Source organism: Photinus pyralis, unplaced genomic scaffold, assembly GCF_008802855.1.
Source record: "Photinus pyralis isolate 1611_PpyrPB1 unplaced genomic scaffold, Ppyr1.3 Ppyr1.4_LG1, whole genome shotgun sequence".
Lineage (NCBI taxonomy): Eukaryota > Metazoa > Arthropoda > Insecta > Coleoptera > Lampyridae > Photinus > Photinus pyralis.
The window spans coordinates 42731232-42757586 of record NW_022170249.1 but is presented as its reverse complement, the minus strand read 5'-3'; the positions used below and the strand labels follow the sequence as shown (position 1 = coordinate 42757586).

Below are 26355 nucleotides of genomic sequence, written 5' to 3'. Positions count from 1 at the left end.
AAAATTTTCCCGCGCGTCCCTTAGTAAGTTCAATGGTTTTTTCTGATACCTCAAAATTAGACCGAAAGTTAAGTTCAATGCATAAATACTCACATCCCAAATGTCAATAAGCCGGGCAAAGATTTCCGCTTTCCTTAGGTCTGGCCTGTCTGTCTTATAATGCCTGTAGGCTTTTAAAATTTGCATTTTCGCATCTGAGTTTATGATTTTCGGCATATTTGCTTAATTATAAATCACAATAGGGTAGATGACAAATTTTTTAAAACCGATTATAACTGTTCGTATATACCTCCACTATAACTTTAAAATATGATATTACAGCAAAATAAACCATATTATTGCAAATTTATGCAATTTGAATTGTAGGTTTTTATTTTAGCGCCAAAACGCTGTTTTGTGTCATGGCGGTGTCTATGACGTCACAGTCCTGACAGTTATAAACACATAACCCCAGCGTAAATAGTTTAAAAGATTTCGTGATGAACTACTCTAAGTGGTGCCCTACCATGATGTACACATAGACATGTGGCGCAGCTAAGTATCCCAGGCGGGTGATTGCTATGACTTCATGGATAAAGTCTGATCCGTGCTACCCGATTCCAGTAAATCCGGTTCAAAGGATGCTGTATCATTCAAATGCTTCATAGAGTAGAGGAATCCAAAAGGATTCTCGACGATTGCTCATTAAACGTAATATAGAAAACTATATTAACATGAGTAGCACATTTTTCACGTACGTTTACTCCTGAGGTGTGCGGTAGACGGCATTTTGAACAACTTTCGATTCCGATTCGGCCATTTGCCGATACAGGAGTAGAGTTTCGAATAATCGGACTCGATCATGACTTGTTACACGTGATAAAGGAGACTTTATCGACACTAGTACTCCGGGTTGTGGAAAGCGTTAGGGACTGACCACTCCAGTCCACTTAATAGGGTTTGGACTCTAAGGGGTTGTAAAAGTAGCTTAATGGTAAAGCCAAGAGAATAATTTGTGCGTATTATTTTCCTTGGAAATTTTTCATGGTTCTACTGGACCAGCAATTGAATTCCGAAGGGATATACGTGTTAGCTGCATTTCGCAATTATGAAGACTACTACTACTGCTGGAAGTACATTAAATTAGACACCAAATAAATTGTTTATATCCGTACCCAAAAAAGAAGCCAGACGGAAAAAGTGGCTACAACTTGCATGTCCAGACCCAGCGTATTCAATAGAAACAACACTATTTTTGTGAGGACCACTTTGATGTAAGCTTTATTTTGTATTCACAAGAACCCCCATATGGGATGGCAAGTTGTGGTCGGTTTCTTCGTCGAAAACTGCAGCTTTGCGTGAACCTTATGTTCCTGGCAAATTTTGACTTAACTGTGCATAAGTTGCAATCACGCTTAAGAGTCTTCTGTACGCCTGCACCCAATGTAAATTTCCATAAGAGCGCCCGCCATAAAAACTCAAGTTGTTTTTCCAAAAAAAAATTTACTACTTTATAAATTTATACCTTTATCTACAAAATGTTAGTAATGTAAAAAAGTTGCGCTTACGTAAAGACCTATCTTACTGAATCATCTTCATATGATAGCTTCGATGACTTAAAAACAAAGCATCTGTACACATTTCTTTTAAGTAACTACATTTCTTGCAAAAAATCTAAGTTTAACTTAAAAATATACAAAACTTATATGGCTGTTTTACTATTTCTTAATTCTAATGAGGAAAAATCTTTGTTGGGTGCGAGAAATATTTCCAACATCATTACATCAATTTTTGGCAGATTTGCTGCTATCAGCTCTCGTATACCTACTTTCCATTCTTATCTGGTTCAAAAAACTAAACTTTAGGATAATATAATCACTATAAAATTCAACAAGCACTAAATTAAAAGACATAGACAAACGCTATAAACGCACAGAGGATCGCTGCTTGAACCGCCAATTAGGATAATGACGTCACGCGCTATGATTGGCGTTTGATATCACATGACAAATGTCGTTATTTTTAAATTTTATTTTTACTAAAATATAATAATTTCTGGTCTACATTACCAAATAAAGTTATTTTGCGATACCCTGGCACCTTACTCTATCTTATGAAACAGAAATTTGTTTATTCTTTTTCCACTGTCATGTACCCTATTGACTGATACGTATCCATGACGCCGATATATAAACATATTAGGTCTAGTAGCAAACAAAGTGTGAAATCACTGAAAACATTGTAACGTTTAACCACAGAGTAGGTATATTTAAATCTGATGTTTAACCTCAAAATAGTCAAATTAGACATTCCCGTACTCCACAGCCGATTCTGATAGGGTGTTTTAATTTTATTAAACATAAAAACAAAATTCCATGGCTACCTACTTGGACAATAACTATTGAACGGAGTATAGGTAAAGTGAAACAAATGATTGTGCATTCCAATGACATCTGTCATTCTTACTTCAAATGCACGGTATAAAATGACGTTCAGAACATATGACGATTTTGTTTCTATGGAAACGATCGCGACGGCAGATCCCAAGCTGGCTATTTTTGACGTCTATAAATTAAATTGAGAATTGCCAGAAGCTTTACAATGATTTATATCGCTTCCACTAGTTAAATAAACTTTTGTATTCTACACGACGATAAAGGGAAACTAACCTTGTTTCACTCAATGGTTAAAATATCCCTTTATCGTCATGTATAATAAATAACTATAAATCGTGACGTGCAGTCACAAAGAATTTTTAAACAAAACTAAAAATTGTACAATTTCACCTTTGTTGAGAAAGGTTATTCAGTTACATCCGAGGTTACACCACTTCTCTGACTAATTTTTATTCGTTCGAAACAGTCATTATTTGATGTAGTCCGTTAGTAATGAGAATATACTCCGTTATGTCAAAAAGTGGTCTCTCGACGTTCTCATTAAATGCATTTCTTTGAAGAGCTTTGTTTAGTCATAAGGACTTCACATACGGACTCCCGCAATTATTCGTTCGATCGTTTCTTAATACACCCTTCATTTTATAAATACCAAGACCAAGACTGTTTCAAATGCTCCTTTTCTATCGGCGAACCTTGTATTATTGTTGTTTGAAGTCCATTTCACGTAACCTGGAAAATTCGGTTCAAAGAGGCGAATGTAACAAAAACAAAGGATTTCGGAAATTAATACGTAATAATAATGTATTATTTTTTCGTGGAATGCTCGAATTAATATCAAAGCTTTGTTGATTAAAAATATACCCGTAATATCTACGAAGGATTAAAATTGCTACTCTTTGATTGATAGAAAATAAATTTCAAAATCTGTCACAAATCGTAACGTCAAACCTATTTGGCCGTTTATTATCGAAAGTCTGCAAAGTGAAATGCGTGGCAATGCTTCTGTTGCGGTGCACTTTTTGTGTAATGTTGTTGGGCACATACCTATTTTTAACTAGAAATACGTTTTGGAATCTATACAGAAGACTGAGGCGGATCATAACATTAGACACACGTCTAGTGCGTTATTAAATCTGTCAGTGATCATAACACATCGTCTTTTAGTATCCATTTCGTTATGAAGCTCCCAGTTATCATTGGTTCTGTGAAACAAAGCTGGAAGGGCGCGTTATTTGGAGAGCTTTTAGTGTTCGGGACTCGGCCGCACTCGAAAAAGCTCACCTCTACCGTAATTCCGAAATAAAAACGCGAGAAGACAAATTCGTGCTTGACTTTTAGGTGGCAAGGACAATGTAAACATAGTGTCAACTGACGGAGGAAGGTACGATGTAAATTTGAGCGAGAGAAAGCGCAACCCTGTTTATTGGGACGCGCCAGCGTGCGAAGTTAGACGTTGTTCCTGGTTTCATAAAGGAAATAACGAAAATTATTTTACACCATTTGAAGAACATATTGCGGACATATTGGAATGTGAATATCGAATCTCATATGAAAGGGATGACTGGTTTCGTGTCGCAGTCTTACTGAATGGGGATACAATTACTTTTAATGGCCCATATTCCTTAGCTCTTTCGTGTTCTGTGAGTTTCCTCCGTAGTTATTAGCCTTCTTTTTTTATTGAAATGTGCGTTTTATTGTCGACTTTACCATAATTCGGCCTTTCTGATTATGAAAATTGCAGGAAATACCTGGACGAACGAGAGCTATTAAAAGAGGAATCGATGACGAGTTTGATATTAAGGATGACGAATCTGAAACAGTCGAACATCTTATTTTTGCCGTTCATGGTATCGGACCAATATGTGATTTAAAACTTCGAACCATTGAAGAAGTTGGTAATTAACATAGTCTATTTGTTGAAATAAAGTGTAGAGTAGAGTAGAGTCAGTTATCGTAACAGGTTCCGCTAACTTCACGTACCGTCGAATTTTTCTAGCCATAAACACACTGGCAATATTGAACTTCCAGCCCCAATTATTGTGACTCATTGATTTTTGTCTTCATTTTTGACTTGTATTGTTAGGAGTTAGGCTATTGATTGTTGGAGATGAAAATATAAAATCTCTCACTCGCCCTCCTTTTTTAAAAGAAAACATTTTTAGTGTGGCAAAAAAACTGACAGAAATTAGTGTTCATGATAGGTTTTCGAACTGCCTGACGTTAGATAACTTGAACCATTGCGGACTAAAATTATCTTGATCTAGAAATCCAAATTTGACCACTTCTTTGGTGCGTCACATTTAGAAACAGCCCTAGTACTAGGGAAATAGAATGCCTCAGTCCATACGTGTAATTACCTTTTATTTTCAGTCGACATTTTTAGAGACAAAACGCTAAAACACATACAACAAAACAAACGATATCGAAACAGAATTGAAGTGTTACCAATAAATTGGCACTACAAGGTGCACAGAGGAAAGGCAAATGTCGACCGGAACCTTCAAAGAATCACACTCCCCACGATGCCCCTCTTAAGAAACTTTACAAATGATACATTGGTAGACATTTTGCTGTACATCAGCCCCACCTGCCAGGTAAGATGGCTTACTGTTGAATATAAAAAATAGAACCTCTACAGGATCAGGAGTTTAGCTGCTCAACTTTTTCAACTGCTCCATTTTCCCAAGTCGGTATAGAAATACGCTGCGCGAGTTTTAGATGACGAATTTTGTAGATCATTCTCGAGACGGTGAGCAGTGAACTAACTCGCTTGTTCGTGCTATTTAAAAAGAGGCATCCCACCTTCTGCGGAGAAGTGTCTTTGCTGGGACATAGTCTGGGATCTGTCATTCTTTTCGATTTGTTACTTCATCAAAAAGCGAAAGAGAATGTTGATCTCACAACGGCAGGTAAGCAAGTAATGTCTCCTTCCAAACTCGTTTAATTAAAATTATGCATAGAGACTTAAAGTACATAATCAAATTACAAAAGGCAAACAAAAAGTACGCATTTCAACAGGAAAGCTGTCATCGACAGCTGAAAAAGAAAATACAAATCTGGCCCTACTAATTTACAAATGAAAATTAAAGTTTGTGAGCTCTGATTTACCCAATGGGCCTCATTCGTCATTATTCATGAGGAAACGTTTGTTTTTACGAATCTCCGAACTTTCATAACAATCTAATTTAGTTTGTAAATTCAACGACCACAAGAGTTCCAGTGTTTTCACAACATCAAGTACTTTACAATTTTATTTTCTTACTTCAGAAACCTATTCGAAAAGAATCTTCGAGTAAAATAAAACCCGCCGTTTATTACTAATTAAACGTATTTTTCGTATTTTTCAATTAAACGCGATCCGTTTTCTTAGAGCAGGTATTTCGAATACAATTCCAAAGCAACATCGATCAAGCTCCTCTTTCTTGAAACAAAAAGGTACATTGTTTTGCTTCTCAAGCTCCTTTGGGAATTTGAATTGTAAAGTTTGCTATTTACCACCTTTTGTCAACTTCTCTAAACTTATTTATTTATAAAGAAGTCGTTGATGGATGCCGCTTCGTGTGAATAATCCTGAAACTAATTAATTATTGATTTCGTCTGCATTTTATGCTATCGACGATAGGGTTTTTATTGCAAGCAACCAGTCCCATTTGTTTCTGCAATGGTGCAAATTACAAGAATCTATTTAAATTAACTCCAGAATAGATACACTTTTTCTACAATTTAGTCCGTTGTAACACGCACTTGCAGCATTATCGAAGCCTCGTAACATAATTACTTATAGCATCTGTAGAGTTCGTATGAAGGTAACCCGCCAGGATTTGAGAATTTGAAAGTGCAAGGAAATAAAGCATGTTTTATTTGAAAAACACATTTTAAGGTTTAAAGTTATTCAAATTGACCGTTAGTTTTAAATCACCGTGTAGAAGGGCTATCACAATTTAAATCATTCTCAGGTAGCATGAAGCCAGTATTGTTGATTTTGGACGATTATTTGAAATTCAAGCCATTGGAGTAATAGGTACAGGGCTCAAAAGAAAAGTAATCAAACGTGAAAAATTTTTAAAAATTTCTGATGATGGGTATAGGAAAATGTTGCATCAAACGACGTAGATTTTTATGCAGATTTTGAAAATGTTTTATTTATCAAACCAGTGCGAGTCAATGGCCCGTATGAATAAAAGTAAGCAAATGCTTATACTTGCAAAATTCAAAGTAGGGCCATTAGTTCAGTTTAATAAAAAGAATGAAGTTTCCTGAAGCTATCAGCCAGTGTTTTTGCGTCTTTATTAACTGCGCCTGAATATCACAAACCTTTTACGACCAGATTGTATGGATTCTTACAGAAAAATGTAAATAATTTTAAGATTTTTTTTATTTTATTTATCGACTGTCTGCGTGCGGGGTAATGTATCAAAAACAAGCTTTGTAAACTTTTCTTTCTTTCAGGGATTTTGGTTTAACTTTGTTTTTTTGTGTATTTGAATAAATATTTGTCACTGTCAATCAATTAATTGTGTATTTATTCGAACCGTTTGTGCGGCCCAGATAGTCTCCATGTCAGATTTTTCTATTTGTGTTCAAGATTTATTTCAGGTGTTGATCAAATCAAATGTTGTATTAAATTCTTTGGAATTTTTGGAAATTGATCGAGGCCACCCAGTCTCTCAAATTGAGAAGTCTTAAGTCAGTATTAGGAGAATTATAAAATTTTGTTTCAATTTTGATTTGGTTTGAGCTAGGTGGTTTGTGGATGGCGCCTTTCCACACAGCATTATGAATTTGGCGTCCAAAACGTGAAGCAAATCAGGGAAATGCGAAATTTAGGTCAAATTTAGGGAAGTTTAGGGAAGGGTGCCAAGACATTTATTTAATCGGGATCAGGGTTCATTAAGAGAGGTAGGTAGTTAATATAGTAAATAGAGGTAGGGTTTTAAATAGAAAGTAATTTGAATATAGAAGAACGTTTAAAAGAAAATGGTGTTTGCAATGAAGAAGACACAGGGATGGTATTTTTCGCCGCGCTTATGATGGAAATGGAGGTAAGAAGACCATCGATGGCGGAGTCGAATAAGGAATTGAAGGGGGATTTGAGTGAAAAAATGGATGCGACGAGAATCAAAATACTTGAGAGAGTCTGGAATTAAAGAAGAAATACGAAGTCATTATCCAAGTGTACCAGACGCAGACCACATGAAATGCAGTTAGAAGAGAAACTGAACCAAAAAGAAGAGATTGAAGAAACGATTCTAGTTAAAGTAGTTGAAGTTACGCAGCAAGAAATTGAAGTTTACAATAAGCAAAATGAGGACGTTCAAAGGGAAGAAGAAGAGATGCAAGTTCTGAAGCAGCAAAAAGCAAAGAAAATCGGAATTCAACTGCATAACGAAGCTAAAATGTTATTCGTTGGGAAGAAACAATTTAATCGCGGATGATATGTCAAGAAGGGGATAGACGAGAAGGGAAAATGAGATTTTTGTAAATCGAATAGAAGGAAACGGTTTTGTTTTCATTGGAATCAATAAGAGAGAGAAAGAGCCAAGAGGCGGAAGAGATGAATTTTAAGATAGAAAATAAATGAGAAGCAGCGGTAACGGAAGGCGCAAACGAGAAGATGATTTCATAAAGTAGAAGAGGGAAAGTTTTGTACGTAGCCGGCAACGCGACTTACTTTAGTAATGACAGGTTTAGATTAGCTTTGAGTGTAGGATTTTGTTCAATAAGATATCCACAGGGGAATACTTCGGAACGTTTAATTCAAGAGGTTATCAAATATTTGAGGATTAGGTTGTATAGCGAATCGCTCACAAACTGGTCTCAATATGCTAAAATGATTTTATTAATGAGTTTTTCAAAAATAACAGAAACCTTGGTAAATTGATCAAAAATCCATTATTCCAATGATGTTTTTGTATTTGTTTGACCGCCTGCGTGTGGGGTATTGAGTCCAAACAAACTTTCATGTGTTTCGGAATAAATTTTTGCCATTTCACTTAATCCTGTGTATTCGAATCCTTTGTGCGACCCAGATAGTTTTTATGTCAAATTTGTCTATTTGAGCCCAAGATTTATTTCAGGTGTTCATGCTGAAATTTCACCTGTCAAACACCAAATTCTGTGAAAACTGCGTTACTTTTTGATGTAAATGATCTCTCTGGGTACCTATATGTTAAAGAGCAGAACAATTCCTGTTTAACATAAACAAGGTCTAAGCTCTCTTGGTTCTTCACAGTTGTCCCTTACGTAACCGTCACATTTATTACTTCAAATTAAACTCGTTGCAATAAATAAACTGGTGTACGTTTAGAAATAGAATGAATGGTCCTGAAATGCGTTGCCGTTTGTACCACTTTTACTAAACGCGGGGTAGTGGTAGAATGTTTACTGTATTTATATTTGCTCAATATTTCAGCAAATAATGATAGATACCATTAAACAGTATTATTCTAATCTAATGCATATTATTTGTTGAAGGTGGCAATAACAAAAATGACAACGGGCAAATTCACCTTAAATATCCACAGTTACCTTTCCGCCCAATTGGATTGTTTACGCTGGGATCTCCGATAGGTAATTACACCCGCAAACGTTCTCATCGAGATCACTGGCCCATTAGCTTTATTTCTCACCGTCAGAGGAGTGGATATGTTGGGTGTCAATTTTAAATTGCCCACGTGTCCTACGTTTGTGAATATTTTCCATCCCTGCGATCCAGTCGCGTACAGAATTGAACCTTTAATTTGTGCGGAAATGGAGAAGTTGAAGCCAGCTGTACTGCCACATTACGGATCCAGGAGGTCTCGCGTACGTATGAATATGAAATGATTAGTCATCTGTTAAGATTGTGGTGTAGATAAAGAACGCGTTAGTTAAGGTCACTGCAAGTGCCAAGCAAACAGTGACGAGCTGTCTTCTGTTTCTGCGTACGACTGGGCTTTCAACCGCAACATCGAGCCATTCGCATATTCATATTCTTGATGATTTAACAAGCAGGTATGAAAACTTGGAGACCAAAGGTGAGTTGGGGATGTTAAATAAAGGTCGACGAATCGACTACGCACTGCAAGGTAGTGACGTGGAATTTCTTAACGAGTACGTCTGCGGGATCACGAGCCACGCTTGTTACTGGTAAGGGACTTTCCAAATACACTATCACAAGGTATGTTATTGTAGGGATTCGGATGATGTAATTCTGTACATCTTAGAGGAACTTTGCGGCGGCAAAGGAAGATTTCGAAATTAGAAGTAATAAACTCTTCTAATATAAGCGTTTCATTTATGTGTATCGTAACGATAAGTCGATAACCCTAGAAGTTAATCGCTAGGTACCTTTTGCAAGTCTCTGTTATTTTCTTTTCCTTTCTATGACTGAATAATAGTAAGCACATAATAGTTGATGTTTTTGCCTTGTATATAAAGTGATCTTTAATTAGTCGCATTCGATACCTTTTGTTGGTAGCACTGTATCCATGACATTTCTCTTTACCTTTAGGTGTACCTGAAATTCGTAAAAACAAACATTTACATGCTCTTATTACAAATTACTAAAGAGCAGTCGTAGGAAGTTTATAACACGTAAAAGTATCTGTACGAAAAACTAATAAGCAGGCAAGTTGTTTTTAATGAGAAACATAACTTTTGCAATTGAATTTTCAGCTAAAGCGCTTACACCTGCTCTTGGGATGCATGTACCTATTCATTTGTAATATTTCATTTAACTGTTTACTAATTCCACTGCATATAATAATGATATACCTGGTGGTGCAAAAATAATGGTCACTTTAGAAATAAGTATATCTTCTATAATTTTCAACATAATTTCGATTTAGATATAATAATACAGAATCTACATTTAACCCAATTCTAGAAAATTGTCCATTCGCTTACGGAAAACGTCTGGCATTGCACAAAAAGTACGGTCGGATTTGAATTGCGTAGTGGTGGTAGTGGGGGCGGATCGGTAACTGAGGGCCCGCCGGTCGTGTCTTTTCGCTGTAGAGAATTAGCAGCCATTGAAAGAGAAACTAGTGGAATGATGGAGAATTTCCAGGATAGGCTTTTAATGTGCATTAATGGAGAAGAGGGTCATCTTCCAGAAGTTATATTTTCCATAGTTAGGACCGATTTTCTATAATTTCTACAATAACTCATTAAAACAAACAACGTTTCTTAGTTCCAATTTTTGATGTGGTGCCCCGGTTTGAAGTTATAGGCATTCGAATGGGTTTTCGAAATATCGTCATAACTCGCTGTAATTATTTTTTTTTATTTTTTCAAATAAAATGGCGATCGTTGAAAAATTTTTTGAAAGTAAAAAAATCCCTAAGCTATCTACTACAATTCCTAAACGTTTTTTTCAATTAAGTAGAGACTCTCGCAAGCACTGCCTGCTTCCCTTTTATATCTTCTGCTTTAATTATTATAGTTTAATTATTTCATTAAAAAATAGATTACTGCCAACTGTAATATGTGCAAAAAAATTGTCACTCGGTAGTGCAATGCCAAACAAACAAACCGCAACTAATACTAAAAACCATTTACAAAAGATGCATAGGTGAATGGACCGAATATAAGGAATATCTCGGAAAAAGCTAAAAATACAAACAAAGTAAGAAGAACAGATAAAGTTGATTCCCCAAACGCAGCGTAATATTCTGAAGAAATGTCAACTGAGTCTCCAATAGACAATTGGAAGAACCCATCCAACAAAGTGACCAGATAATCACCCCGAAGCATTGAAAATTGGCAAGTCAATCATGGACCTCATAATAGTAGACATGTTACCCTATAATTTTGTTGAAGACGAGGCTTTCAAAAGACTGAACTACGGCGATCCGAATATGCGCTCTCGTTCCAGAGGTAAAACTGAAAAATTATTTCGAACATCTCTGATTCTAGCAACATACGAAAAAGTCTAAACGAAAGTGGTAAATTTTCTCGACATGGCTGAATGGATTAGTTTTACAACTGATATTTGAAGCAATCCAACAAAAACGCAGCACATTTTATCACTGGCAACAAAGGGGAAAATGTTACTCTTGCGGCCTTTGTACGTACGTACACGTTCATTTATTTTATTTTGATATGGGATATCTAGATTAATGTTATTGATATAATCACTTATTAAATAGTTTTTAAATGTTTTTGAATAATTTTCTAACATATTACGTCATTGAAAAAAGAAAACAGTCTCTATCAAATGAAGCTATTTAAAAAAATTCAATTGTTTTTCGTTATTCATTTGTTTTTGTGAAATAAAAACAACTGAATGTTGCCTCATAATGGGAAATAAAAAATTTAACAATTTTTATATAGAAAAATGTTGTATACAGTCGTTAATTTACCGAGATATAAACTTAATGGGCACCTTGAGTGTGTAAGTTATCTAGATATCAAGTAAGACCTGCACAAAGGAACACAAGAACCACTCGGCTGGCCCAAACTAAACACCCGTGACGACTTTTGTTAGCAATTTAATAATGTTAAACTCTAAAACGAATACACAAATTTCCCCAAAATTTCTTTAATCCAGCGTTTAACTAGCCCAAATGCATTTCAATAACAAATAACCTTTCCCTACCCATAAGAATAAAACAAAAATGAGTAAAATACATGCAATAATTCTTCCTTCAATCAATTTCCTTCAAAAGCATAAAAAAGAACGTCACATGCATGTAGTTGTACCGCCAACTAAAATTAGAAAAATAGTCGCGAATGCGTCGTCAGAAAAAACTATCCGCTAAACTCAAAGAGACAATTGTGTTTGGCGTACGTGTAATTAAATGCACGAGGTTGTAATTTTGTATAAAGTACATTGAAAGGAGGAGCACATAATCCGCAAAGCTTGAGTATTTTGGATTTTCACAGTTTCGTAAGAGAATAGATGAAAAGACTAATAATTATAGTTCAGTGGTTTTTAAATTTAAAATTAGTCCATTGAAAGACATGGTTCAATATGTTCGGGTCTCTTCGCAAGTTCCCATTTCAGTCACGCTATCTTTCACACTTGCGACTTATTTCAATCTCGACTAAGGATAATTTAATTCTCTTTTATTTTAAAAAGTCACAGTCGTGTTTTATCGTTATACGTCTACTTATATAAGTTTGTGCACTTTATACTGCTTTTTATTTGTCCGGCCTCTCCCATTCGTTAGCACGCCATTCGAACAAGCAGGAAGTGGCCATTAAATTACAAAACTAATTTTCAAATTCTCCTTTTCGCAAAACTGTAAGGAATTCAAATCACGCGCCAATAAATCAACACACAAAACACTGCGGGACGCTTTCGAATAAGAAAGTGCGCCGGAAAATTTATTTCATAGCCTCCCAAGCAACCCCAGTTTAATAAGATAATGTCATATATGTCCGAAGTTCCTAACAAATAGCATCCTTGCAAGGAATCGATTGAATTCTTCAGCACGTTGTGACCGGCTTTTGCGACAACTGATAAGGGACGTCGTGTATGCCCTACAGCTTATGTAAAAAAATATGTAATTTGGGTATTGGAAAACAAGCGTCGGTCATCATAAAAAGGATCAGTAGTGGATCTACTGAAAGTCAGAAAGTTTTATTTCAGGAAGGTGGTAGTAAATTGTGTTATCTTATTGCCAATGCAAGCTTTTGCCTTATCTTTATTCCAAAAGTTTTCAAATTATCTTTTCTGAGTACTTATACACTTCAAGCGAAAAAAAAACTGTTACCGAAGCTCTTGTAGGCAACTTAACAAGAAGTTTAGAAACGTGAATAAGTTATAATTATTTCATTAAATGTAGAAGTACTTATGTAAATACCAAATAAAAAAATTGCAAAACGAATGGGTTTTGTTATTGCGTTCTCACTTATGACTATCAACGCATCTTTATCCTTTTATCATTTGAATCCTTTGGCTTAGAGAACGTTTCAATGATCGGAGATGCAGATTTGCCACAAAAATTCCCAATAGTCTTTGAAGTCTCCTTGACTATTAGAAGATTGAATAGGGACCGGAATGTACCCTCTACAACTCTGAATTGTCAGGGAAACTATACAGACATTTTAAGCAGTAACAAAAATTCGAAAAAAGTTGCGCTGTACTAGGTGTATAGTTGAGGGGATACCTGAACGGTACTGAAAGAGTCCTGAAGATACGATACAAGGAACTAAACCTGACTTTTTCGGCATCATACAGAAGAAATGGCACATTTATTTCTTTTGCATTGAGCTTGTTCTTCCGATCTAGTAACTGGTCATCGAAATATTATGTTCAATCCTTTGATATTGAGTTAATTTGTTTAGACGGTAAAAGTAAAAATTTGGCGCCTAAAGTTTTTTGTGTTTTTTACTTAAGGCATAGGCAAACGTGTTTACAAGGTGGTTTATTTATTCAGAATCGTTATCCATTAATTTTGTTTCAGATCGCGAAAGCTTCATATTCTTATTACATGTTTCTCAGAACTGTAAAGAGAGGTTAACTTGAAGCATATTATATCTCCGAATGATGAAAATGCGCTACCAGCACCATTTGTGTACACAAGGCAATTTCGCACAAACTCCAGGACGAAATCATGGAGTGTTATTAACTAGGATTTGCGTTAATCTTTTTATAAGCCCTTACCTCACACCTATCATACAACTGGCTTTTGTTAATTTTTGAGCAATTACTAAACAAACCAACACATTTCAAATTTATCTGGATGGGTTCCTTCAGCCCAAACCGCATGCTTTTAATTGATTTGGATCAAGTTTATCAGAAAGGCACGAATAATACTTAGCACTAAACTAATTAGGTCCATGTATAATTAAGCACAAAGAATAAACTTGGAAAACTAAAAATATTGGTTCTTTAAACGCTTGGGTGACGTAACAGTTTACATAAAAAGTTCTACCGAAAGGAACTAATCATGATCATCGGAAGATGCTGTAGTATTTTGTAAGGGATGCAGCCGTAGGAGTCGAATCATGTCGGGTTCCCGGGATCTGAAGTGTAGGTTACGTAGCGCAACTGTTTTTGTGCGAATTATATTTCTGCATGTTTTGTCGGATACCTTTTGCCTTCGAGTACGTCCAGCTGTAAAATGGAATAGGTACGTGAAAGGAATCAAACCACCGAAACGAGCAGAAGAATGACCAACTTGAAAAGAGAAGGAACTCGAAAAAATGCACAAAATTGAAATTGTTGATGATTTTCTTGAGTTGGTGTTCGTCCCAAAGGTCTTCCACATCTTACCTAAGCGTTTAGAGTCCTTTAAGTCGAGATACCTACTATGAAAGCGAACGAAGGTAAGACGATAGATATCTCGTCAACGTTGATTATACATGAGCTTAGTGTAGCTCCTGCCTCACAATCTAGTGATGTTCTTAATGTTGCGAATATTGGAGGTAAGCAGAAGAAGAAGAAACTTAACAATACTGCGTGTAAGCCACTAGGTACGCCAGTGTCATTTAAAAAAAACCATTCATTTTCTGCACGTTTATTAATGCATAAAGGTAAGACCAGTTTGGGATATGGGAACTGGGATCACCTATGAGTCAACATAGTTAGAATAAGTCATTTTGGTTATTCTTCTCGGGTAGATTTATGCAAAGAAAGTTCTCTAAAATCTATTGTAAATTTCTAGGAATACAGACGGATATCGGAGCGCAACCAGCCGCCATCGAGGCGCCATCAAGTCGGTTTAAGATTCGTCACTAGCGATACGGAACGAACGCGGATGCAAATCATTGTTTCTATGAAATGTGATATGCGGACTTCGCGAATGTTCCATGGTTTTCTAGAAGCTTGAAAATTGATAGACGTGATTTCGCGCTCGTTTGTTATTAATATTTATGTTGTAAATTTGAGAGCAGGTGAGTGATAAATAATAATTATCTAAATCAATTTATTTAAGGACTTATTCATTAATAATTAGTTGTAAATAAATAAATCATATGTAATTCAAGTTATATTACAGATTACAGTATGTAATTTTTTTTCCGCCTTTTCGATTATATTATCAACACATGAACGTATCTAGTAACCACGTAAGTGATAATTACATACTGAATACAAAACAACTGTTCGTCGGTGTCAATAAAATTATTCTTAACGGGAATTGTGCCAAGTCTACTACAAATTGCTAATTGCCAATTAAAGACAGCGGTTACGGCAAACTTATTTAATTAGGGCACTGGAACAAAGGCTTTTAACACCTCTACAGTGAATAATCTCTTCGCTTTATTTGTAGAGAGCTATTAGGTAATGCTGAACTACAGTACAGCACACGTGTAAATTAAAATCAATAGCTATTTGTGTATTAAGAGCGCAAAATGATATATTGTCGATTGAAAGAGACAGTTGACGCGCGACGAAGGAGCGCGGCAATCTCTTGAAATCGACAATCAATTTGCGCTCGAATTACACACAAGATTTTTTCTACAATCGATCAGTTCACATATTTCCAGAAATTCAAATTTCTCACTCAAATCCTTTTAATCTTATGCCCAAATGAAAGATGTCATTTACTCGTTGTCATTGGATACTCTGAGCAATGCATATTTGATTGATAGTAAATAATTGGGAGAGCGAGCGTTTTTTCTATTTTGTCGCTTATAAGCGACAAAGTGACATTCCTCGAAAAAGATGACGTTTGCGTTGTCAAATACGAGCGCAAATGCCTACTTTGGATATCGATTGTAGAAAAAATTGTTTCTAACCTTATGCATTCAAGTAGGTTTTTTAAAAAGTCAATTATACGAGTATTATTATAGAACTATAAGTAAAAATCAAAATTCAAAATGAAACTTTAGAAATTTGCTTCCGCACGAAACGGAAACTTGAAATGATAATAAGCCTAAATAACTAACAGTTCCATTTAACCGTTAATGGAAGAGGTGGAGTAAGAAAGCAAATCGAGATTTCAGTTTCCAACTGTGAAATTAGGTAGGCCATCTCTAACGGAAACCCACAAGCCACAAGCGTTAAGAACATCGTTAAGACGTAATGAAAGTGCAAGCAGATAAAGCTCGAAGATAAACGTTATCGTTAAAAGTTGGAAGCTGTATTAATTACGATATACCTACTCAACAGAAACCTTAAAAACTTCTAGGATCACAATGTATAATGGCACGCTATTAAGAAACTTTATTATTGCCGCTTTCCAATATAAACAAAAATGGAAAAGTTGGGTTGCATGTGTAGAGTATTTTTGATCACTTTTGTTAAGAAAGTAGAGGTATGTTAGTTTGCCGCTTAATGAAAAAAGGGTCGTGGTACCTACAAAATTTAAAAAGGTGAAATTGTTCACCAACCGCAGATTCGCAAAGCGGCGGTAAACCGCAATAAATCGAATAATCAAACCTCGGTACGGTCTTTCTTCGTGCAGATTGTGTGCTGCAATTACCGAGATTACCACATTTTACCCGCATATCGCATAGCATGTTTAGCATATCGCTTATTGTAATTTCAACAACTATTGAACAGATTTCGCGTTCTCTTCGGTTTCCAAAACTAATGACGCAATTTTGAGGGTGAAGCAATTAGCTCAAATTAAACCTACTATCTCGCTCTTGTGTAAATTATTACAATAAAGTATATTAATGCACTTCGATGATATCCATCCACATGACAATAGTATTTATTTAATGGCGATGAATACAAAACGGATTTAGCTAACTATTAAACACGTTGTAACAGGATTTCCCTGTACAGAAATCTTTCTTGATTGATAAAATTGCGTAAGATATATTTATGTATGCACTTAACCTAGAATGTACGAATATCTGTATTTTAGCATTGAATGGAAGTGGATATTTGTTTCATTTACTGTGACCCAAATTGGGATATCATTTAACTGTGAGAAAGTTAAAATCAAAATGTGAAGTAATAATAGCGGTTGGAAATGCAATTTCATTTCACATGTATGCATATGCTTTATGAATGTATATTCAGGATAAGGTGATTAAATGAGTCACTATAATGAAGTTTAAACTAACGCTTGTAAAGGAGCTGCGCCAACCTTATAAACGTGTCGTCGTAGTAGGATAGGGAGAACCTAATTACAAAAGATACCAACAGAGAGGGTATAAATACAAGTGTATTCGTGCTCGAAAGGGAGGTAGTTCCGTGAGTATCTCAAACGCGGAACCTGCAGTAGTTTGTTTCGGCTTTACCAAGTGAAGTGTCGTAGTGGCGATCCTTAGAGCGCTATTAGCCAGGGCGACCAGTCACTCCACCGGTTGCGCAACCGGTGGAGTGACTGGTTACTCGCTGGTTTTCTGTGCCGGTCACCGGTGGAGCAACCAGGAGTGTACTGTGGAAATTTCCGCTGGAAACAGTCATCAGTAGCTACAATGGTGCTGTGTACAGAGGACGTAGAGTGACACAATGAGCAATGAGAGCGTCTGATTGAAGGACAGGGCGAGCGCGCGCCTGCGCATCACACACACACAGAGTCACCGGTTGCGTGGCCAGCCGCCCTGGCTAATACGCTCCGTATACTCCAATGCCCCGCGTGGTCGCCGAGCAACCCGTGGTCACTGTGCTGGTTGCAGAGCTCGGTAACCAGCTGCCGATGGATTTTTGTCGTTGAGCTGGTTGCGCGGCCGGCCACCCTGGCTAATGGGCTCCATTTGATTACATGGGCGGCAACCGACCAAACCACCGGTGGAGTGACCGGTTGCGCGGCTGGCCGCCGTGGCTAATAGGGGCCTTAGAACGAAAATTACATGGAAAACCAAGTATCAGCTCCATAAAGCCCGTAGGACAAGTCTTGAGCACGAGGTAGTTGAAAACTTCCACAACAGAAGAACTGCACTCTTGGGCCGGGTACTTCTACATATTGAGACCTTCTGCTTAGACATGAACGTATGCTACGGTGGACATTGCCTAGGATTCCGTATAATTCTAATTTGCCCAGAAGTGTAACTGGTAGTTAACAACACCAAACGCCTTAGACATGTCAAAATAAATGCCCAAAGTATATAGTTTTTGAAGGGATTTATATTTGCAGGTGGTCGAGTCGAATATGCGGTTAGTGATAGATTTTCCGCTTCTGAAGCCGTGCTGAGACGGGGCAAGTAGACGGGAAATCTTCGAAGAAGTTGGACAAACGTGTGACAACACTTTTCAAAAAATGCTGACACAATAGATATGGGTGGATAATTGGCTATTTAGTGATGATCGTCATTCTAGTACAAGCACGCCTTAGTTGAGCACGTTAAGGGTGGTTGTGAAACCCATGACGTTGTAATTGCAGTTTCCAAGTATCATTATCCTGGCGATTGGCATTATTTACTCGGTCACCTCTTAAAGGATATAGGTATTTGAATTTAATTTAACTTTTTGAACATGATTTGAAGTTGGTTACAAATAGACCAAGGCCTTTCAGGCATTCATTAATTAACAAGGCGTATAGCTCGGAAATTTCGTAATTTTTTTTTCGTTCTAGGCTTCGTTCTGCAACAGCGCTTAATTACATCAAAGTAAGATTTGTTTCTATATTGTTGCTTGTACTTTTATTAATCGATGCGAATTTTTGTTCGAGGTATCGTTTTACTTTTTGGAAATTCATGTGAAATTCACATTACCTTATTCGATGATTATTGAATTAGGGGATTTATTGGGGTTTAAATTAAATTTTAAGTTTTGGGTATGGGAAATGTAATCTAAATTATAGTAAATTGATTTTGATTGTCGTTGAAGAACATTATAATTATCAATATTTCCTTATTCTATTTCATTGTTACTTCCCTTGTATCTTCCCAGGGAGAGTTAAAGATTTTATTTTTAATACTTTTAACTTTTATATACTTAAAAATGAAAAAAATCACTTTTATTCAATGATTATTTTCTCAAGGCCTCTTTCTATTTCAAACCACAGCTAGCTGGTCGTTTATGCGGCGGGTTTGAGTAAAAGCAGCGCCAGCTTAACCCACTGTTGGGGGGCCAGTTTATAACAGCGTTATAAGAACTGAATTACATGCGTGCATTTGCTACTGTGCTACATTGGGACTGTTTTTAGATTTGTCTAAAGCTTATGATCTAGTCGATCATGAAGTGTTGCTACAAAAACTTGATAAGTATGGGATAAGAGGTGTCGCGCATAAATGGATTCAATCTTTCATAAGTGACCGTAAACAAATGGTAACGATTGAAAGAAACCTGAGACGTGAGGTGTCACCTATAGCAGCAATTAATATTGGAATAGCGCAAGGCAGTATTATTGGGCCCTTGCTCTTCACCATCCTCATAAACGACATAAATAAATCTGTCAATGGCATTGGAAGTATAATTAATTACGCTGACGATACCAACATCGTACTACACTCATATAAGCATGAGGAACTCGAGTATAAGGCGGAATGTGCAATGGAAAAAGTAGAACAATATTTCATCAATAATAAACTATTACTAAATAAGAATAAAACAAAGTGTGTTCTTTTCAAACTGGGTCAGTCGTATGCGGACATGGTAATGCCGGACAGCGTTATTGTCGGTAACGATTATCTACCACTTTCAAATCATACCAAGTTCTTAGGGATCACCTTCCAAGATAATCTGAAATGGACTAAGCATATCCAACAGTTAAGTTCAAAACTCAATTCGGTGGTGTACTCGATGAGGGTAATGAAGCAGTACCTAAATGTCAGCACACTGAAGATGATATATTATGCTAACTTTGAAGGCAGGCTAAAATTCGGGATAACATTTTGGGGTCAGAGTCTGGAACATAGAAGAATCTTCAAAATACAGAAATGGGCGATCAGGTTACTTTACAATATGAGGCATAATGAATCGTGTAGGGGTGTGTTTAAAAGGCATAAAATATTTACATTAGTAGGATTATACATATACGAAGCGTGTACCTTTATGTACAAGAACAGAAGCATGTTTGCAAAATTCAAGATAGGTCACAATCACGAAACACGTTGTAACGGAGTTTTATATAATTATCCACCACACAGACTAACGGCAACAGAGAAAGGCTGTCAATACGTTTGTATTAAATTACATAACAAACTCCCTCCCTCATTTCATGGCATGCACTTGAATCAATTTAAGCGCGCACTGAAAGACTTAATACTAAACATAGAACCGTATACATTGGAAGAATTTTGCTTTTAACCTGCTTAAATTTTCTTTGACACCTTTTGCTATACAGTGTAATGTTTATTTATTATTGTTTGCAAAATAAAGATTATTATTATTATTTTCTCATCGTGTGAATTCTATGGCGTTATATATTTATTTAAAGTGTGATCAAGTTATAAAGTATTTTATATAAATGGATGATCTACATATATTTGCTCTAATTATGTTTTACTTACAGAAAGAAAGAATAAATCAATCATTTTGGACAAAATTATGTGAAAGAAATTCTCACGTGGGAGTGTTCGTGTAATCTTTTACGGCGCGAGTAATGCAGGGTAAAGAAGTTAAGACGACGAAATTTGCGAATATAAAGAATGTAATACGTATATAGTCCCGCATAGATTTTAATTAGACGATATTGTTTGGGGTCCCTTTCACGTCACGCCGAGAAAGCGAAGCAATTTATAAATACGCTCAACGTGCCGAGATTTCTTTAGATCTTGTTGAGATTAGCGGTTGTGTATCGGAGATCCCTAAGTTGATATAAACCACAAATAAATAGCACTTGGGGAGCAATAAAGGGTTGAAGTCCTCTTCGGAGAAGATAATTATATTTGTTGAGGACAAATTAGGGAATATTTAATCAGTCGTAAGGGAAATCTGTGTTTCAGACTCGTGTTTCCTGCGAGAGGGTTTTACAATAGGATCCGTACTATATTTTCAACTATAACCCAAGTAACTGCCTTCAGTCTGGAATATTGCGCATTTAGACCGTTAAAGAGCTAAACGTAGCTGATATAAATCAACACATAATTGCAACCGTCGACGCACATAGTAATCTTGTATAGCGATAACAGTAAATGTAAGTGATTCACTACTCCTGATTTTTATATCGATTTCCCCTATAAGTTACCCTTTTCTGCAATGCGTTTTACTAATTCTAAAAAGCTTATTCATTTTATAATTAATGGCTCAATTATTAAAGTGCCGAATCATTATTAACTAAAAGCAGTTACTGCTAGTCACATTATTTTCAGATTTTCTATATTGGAAATCTTATTTCTTAAACAATATTTTACTTGTTTCTTTATATTTTTAATCAATAAACAGTACCTAAAGGTTGTTTACCGACATACTACTTTATAAAAATTACGTTTAGAGATGTTAGAGACTTTTTACTCTGCTCTCACAATGTCCGATATTAATCACAATTTTCAAATCCAACAAGAATGCATAGCTGAGGTTTTATTTTGCAGTTACTCTGTGTACTATACAACATTTGTTTTGATCTTAACCACCTGAATTTTTATAGAAAAATGTTAAAATCGTTAAGCATAGCTCAGTTTTGTCGAGAAAACTTTCAAATGCATTTCTTTGAGGTTGAATATTTATACATTAAGTTAGTTTATACTTTCGTGCCAAAGTTGATGTTCCATTGTATTGTAACATCCACTTCAGTGTATACAGGGTGTTACACGACCGTTCGAAAAAAAAAATCGGGTTGTAGAGGGCATCAAAACAAGCACTTTTTCCAAATAAACCGAGGGTCCAACGTATTTCGTTTGGGAGCCACCCCCCAAAGAGTGTTGAAATCTGCATTTCTTCTTTAATTTTTTTCTCAGCAACCATAAGAGTTACAAAGTCGGGTGGCATGTCTTTGAATAGGTTTTTGGGTATGCTCTTTCCGATTTTGCATTTTTTTTTTCAAAATTCCTACCCCTAAAGGGCGCACCCCTAAACTAGGGTGCAAAAAAAATTCTGATTTCGACGAAATTTGGTATCTGGGGGTTTTTTAACATGAAAATCACGAATCTGAAATTAGTTTTTGAAAATTCGAAAAAAAAGTTCCACTGAAATTCTTGGCGGGACAACGAAAATAGAGATAATTCCACGAAATTTGTTGTGTACATACTAAACGAGTTAAGGAACAAAACTGTCGAACAGTTTTTTAAAATACCTTTTCAAACAAAAGTTATACTCATTTGAATGTTGGTCCTTCGGGTCGCGAAGTGTCCCAAGCCTACTAGTAAGCCATAATTTCGCATGTGTTGGTTGACAATGTCGCAAAAACAAAAGATTAACGGTTTGAGTCGATATTTTGTTATTTGGAATTAATTCGGGCATTAAATGATTAAAAAATTCGATGTATCGATTAAAACACCTACCGAGGTATCTTAAAGCGCTGATCGATTGTTTATTATCTTTTTTTTGTTCTTTTGGAAGTTATTTTTCAACCTAAGATTATGAAAATTTTTGATCATAGTGAAAAAGTATCATACGGAAAGAGATTTGACTTTTTCCCCTACCTTATTTAGATAATAAATAATCGATCAGCGCTTTAAGATACCTTGGTAGGTGTTTTAATCGATACATCGGATTTTTTAATCATTTAATGACCGAATTAATTCCAAATAACAAAATATCGACTCAAACCGTTAATCTTTTGTTTTTGCGACATTGTCAACCAACACATGCGAAATTATAGCTTACTAGTAGGCTTGGGACACTTCGCGACCCGAAGGACCAACATTCAAATGAGTATAACTTTTGTTTGAAAAGTTATTTTAAAAAACTGTTCGACAGTTTTGTTCCTTAACTCGCTTAGTATGTACACAACAAATTTCGTGGAATTATCTCTATTTTCGTTGTCCCGCCAAGAATTGCAGTGGAACTTTTTTTTTCGAATTTTCAAAAACTAATTTCAGATTCGTGATTTTCATGTTAAAAAAACCCCAGATACCAAATTTCGTCGAAATCAGAATTTTTTTTGCACCCTAGTTGAGGGGTGCGCCCTTTAGGGGTAGGAATTTTGAAAAAAAAATTGCAAAATCGGAAAGAGCATACCCAAAAACCTATTCAAAGACATGCCACCCGACTTTGTAACTCTTATGGTTGCTGAGAAAAAAATTAAAGAAGAAATTCAGATTTCAACACTCTTTGGGGGGTGGCTCCCAAACGAAACACGTTGGACCCTCGGTTTATTTGGAAAAAGTGCTTGTTTTGATGCCCTCTACAACCCGATTTTTTTTTTTCGAACGGTCGTGTAACACCCTGTATATTCACGATGTTTATAATATTCCTAACAATAAAAAGCATAGCCATATCTCATGTAATACACATTTAACAACAATAGTTTGTTATAGTCAAACTGATAGAGCACTAACCAATGAAATGTTTAAGGTTCCAGCTGACGCTAAAGACTGGTTCATCGATAATAAAAACCATCAATCTGTATTCATGAATGCATTATGTACGCACGCACATTCATTAGCCACTTGGATTTCAAGCTTTTTTTTCCTTGTTCTGTTTTCTGGTTTGCAGATGAAGCGGATCTCCTGGACCGCGAATTCATTGACACGAACTTATTTAGGGCCTTTATTGATACCCCCACCCTCCTATAGTGCTGAATTGAAAGCATTTTCAATGTCCACGTCACCATCGCCCAGTATTTTCTATTTTTGGGAGTTTTTCTTATCATATTCTGTGACATATTTGGGGGTTGGTTTAATTGAAGCAAACTTATCTGAAATCAAACTGGTTACCGTGGAAGGCACGATGCCCTCCAGCACCTTTACCAGGACCTCCAGATTACGTATTGACATATATTTGCTTTATTTTGATGAGTTCTTCTTTTTATTAGAACTAACTCTGTTTTCTTCCAGATGCTCGGAAAGCAAATTGATAAGGAAAATTAAGATACAAATTTTACGAAGATGGTCAAATTAGAGAACATGCTAGAAAACCAGAAAATTGCGATTACTTCTGAAGATGTGCCAGAGAAACCTAAATTGGCTGATTTTGTTATCATTTTTTTTTCTGATGTTAATTGAGGAGATCCAAAAAAATATAAAAAAACCATTTTATCATGACCACTATTTGAGCTCTGCAAGATAGCTTTGAAAAATTTTAAATAAAACAAAACGAAAACACAACTAAACAACAAAAAAGTACACACTATATTGAGTATACAGGAATACAACTATATGTACGGCACATAAAAAAACGGTAGTGTGAAATTACTACTCAAGACAGTATGTACTTTTTTGCGGACTATATACAAAAATAAAGCTGATGATTATTTTTCCGAAACGAAACGTTGTATTAAAAATCTCTCAAGGCTGTCTTGTAGAGCTCGAAGAGTGGCAATAAGAAAGTGATTTTTTTTATTTTTCTGAATCTGCCCAAATAACATCAGAAAAAATAAAAACGAAATCGGCAAATTTCTGCCATATCTTCGGAAGTAATCGGAATTTTCTGGTATGGTAATAACTGTTTGTGCATCTTTTCTCTAATTTGACAATCGTCGTATCTATGGTTTCGGAGATTTCCATGATAGACATCCTTATCTTGGACACAGTGTATTTATTAACAAAACCGAGAACAAAACAGACTATAAGGAAACGAAAAACTGGAATAAAAACTTATCGGCTCTCAAATAACAGAAAATGGGAAATGGGAAACACTCCAAAAATTTTCCATGTATGATGTTAATAAACAAATCCACATACGAGATGGAAACAAAAATTTGTGGATTTACTCACTGCAATAAAGAGAATATTAAATTATTAATATTATATTAAATAATATACGAGAAAATGAAGTATTCAATTCAATTTGAATGTAGCTTTATCTCAAATAAGGAACTATGATACTGGTGGCATATGAAACTTGAAATAATATTGAAGTACCAATATCTACATAAAACAAACAAAATTGAGATGCAACAGTATGCATATAAAATTATATCTCATCTAAAGAATGCTTTGAAATTTTCAAGTTGATCTCAAAAGAAAGCATCAGAATCATTGTCTATTACACCAAAATGAAAACAAAATTCAATTTAAAACAATGGCACTGACATTAACTATTGAGATGTGTAAATTTAATTAGAGTACACCAGCGAACCGATGCGCTAATAATATATTTTTTTGGATTTCTAGAAATCATTATTCTGTAGCAAGAAAACTGTTCCATAGAAGCTAAGAAAATATGGTGATTTTACACATTACAGGTGCAGTTTCTCAGAATAATTCGATATGTGGATTGTGGTAGTTGTCGACGGGATGAATTCGAAGAAATATAGTAAATTACTTCTGTTACATATCACAGTGTCTTCTTTTCGGTTAATTAAGTCACTATACCCACATAATATCGCTTCAGTTCATTACGTCGATTTGTACCTGCAATTCTGATTGCGAGACGGTCGTATAGTTTTCCAATTACTCAATCGAGCTTACACGTATTTGAAACAGAAATGCATAAAATTGAGTAGGTACTGCTGCTCCCTAAATGTGCATTAATAATATTTATTTGAATTATATTAAATATTAATCGAACGCCCGAAATAATTAAATTTGGAGTGCATTATCTGTATTGAAATGGATAATATATTATCTACATTTATAAATGTGTGTATTTTACACAGAGAATTGATTTATGTGTAGAAATGGAACTAATACCGATTGCCAATAAAATGGGGTGAAATGCGTGGAATTCAGTTGGGTGACAAAATTAATGGGGCTGAAATTAAACTGTATGTAGTAGATTGGACACCAATAGTAGCTATATGTAGGTAACTAACGAGAATGTTTAGAATTAGATGCTTGATTTACAACACGGTTAATACTGATTCTTAATTAACAAAAATGCCGTATTTCGGTATTTGTCATTTTTTGTCGATGTTAAAAACTATAGCTGTTAGTCAATTATGATATGCGTATTAACGGTTCTATAATGTCATTATGTAAAGCGTTATGTAGATACCTATTTTACATAGTAATATAAAATACTGTATGTCACGCCGGCATATTGACTGTATGTCGAAAGTACACATGTAGTGTTTTTTTTTAAATAGTACCTACATAATAACACTAAAATAATTATTTTGAGTACAAGTGAGCAAAGGCACTATTTACTTTAAACGCAGAATAGAGG

The 26355-nt window shown here is 35.5% G+C and overlaps 1 protein-coding gene across 1 annotated transcript; it reads left to right on the top strand.

Annotated features, from left to right (window-relative positions):
• Nucleotides 1-3401: 3401 nt before the first annotated feature.
• Nucleotides 3402-11272, top strand: LOC116161462 (phospholipase DDHD2-like). The gene is made up of 11 exons (XM_031474812.1): nucleotides 3402-3494; nucleotides 3540-3663; nucleotides 3714-4015; nucleotides 4117-4270; nucleotides 4746-4969; nucleotides 5014-5061; nucleotides 5110-5284; nucleotides 8850-8945; nucleotides 8992-9179; nucleotides 9229-9503; nucleotides 9549-11272. Exons 1-11 carry the CDS (start codon nucleotides 3402-3404, stop codon nucleotides 9616-9618), a joined length of 1749 nt encoding a protein of 582 aa, XP_031330672.1. The 3' UTR covers nucleotides 9619-11272.
• The last annotated feature ends 15083 nt before the right edge of the window (nucleotides 11273-26355 follow it).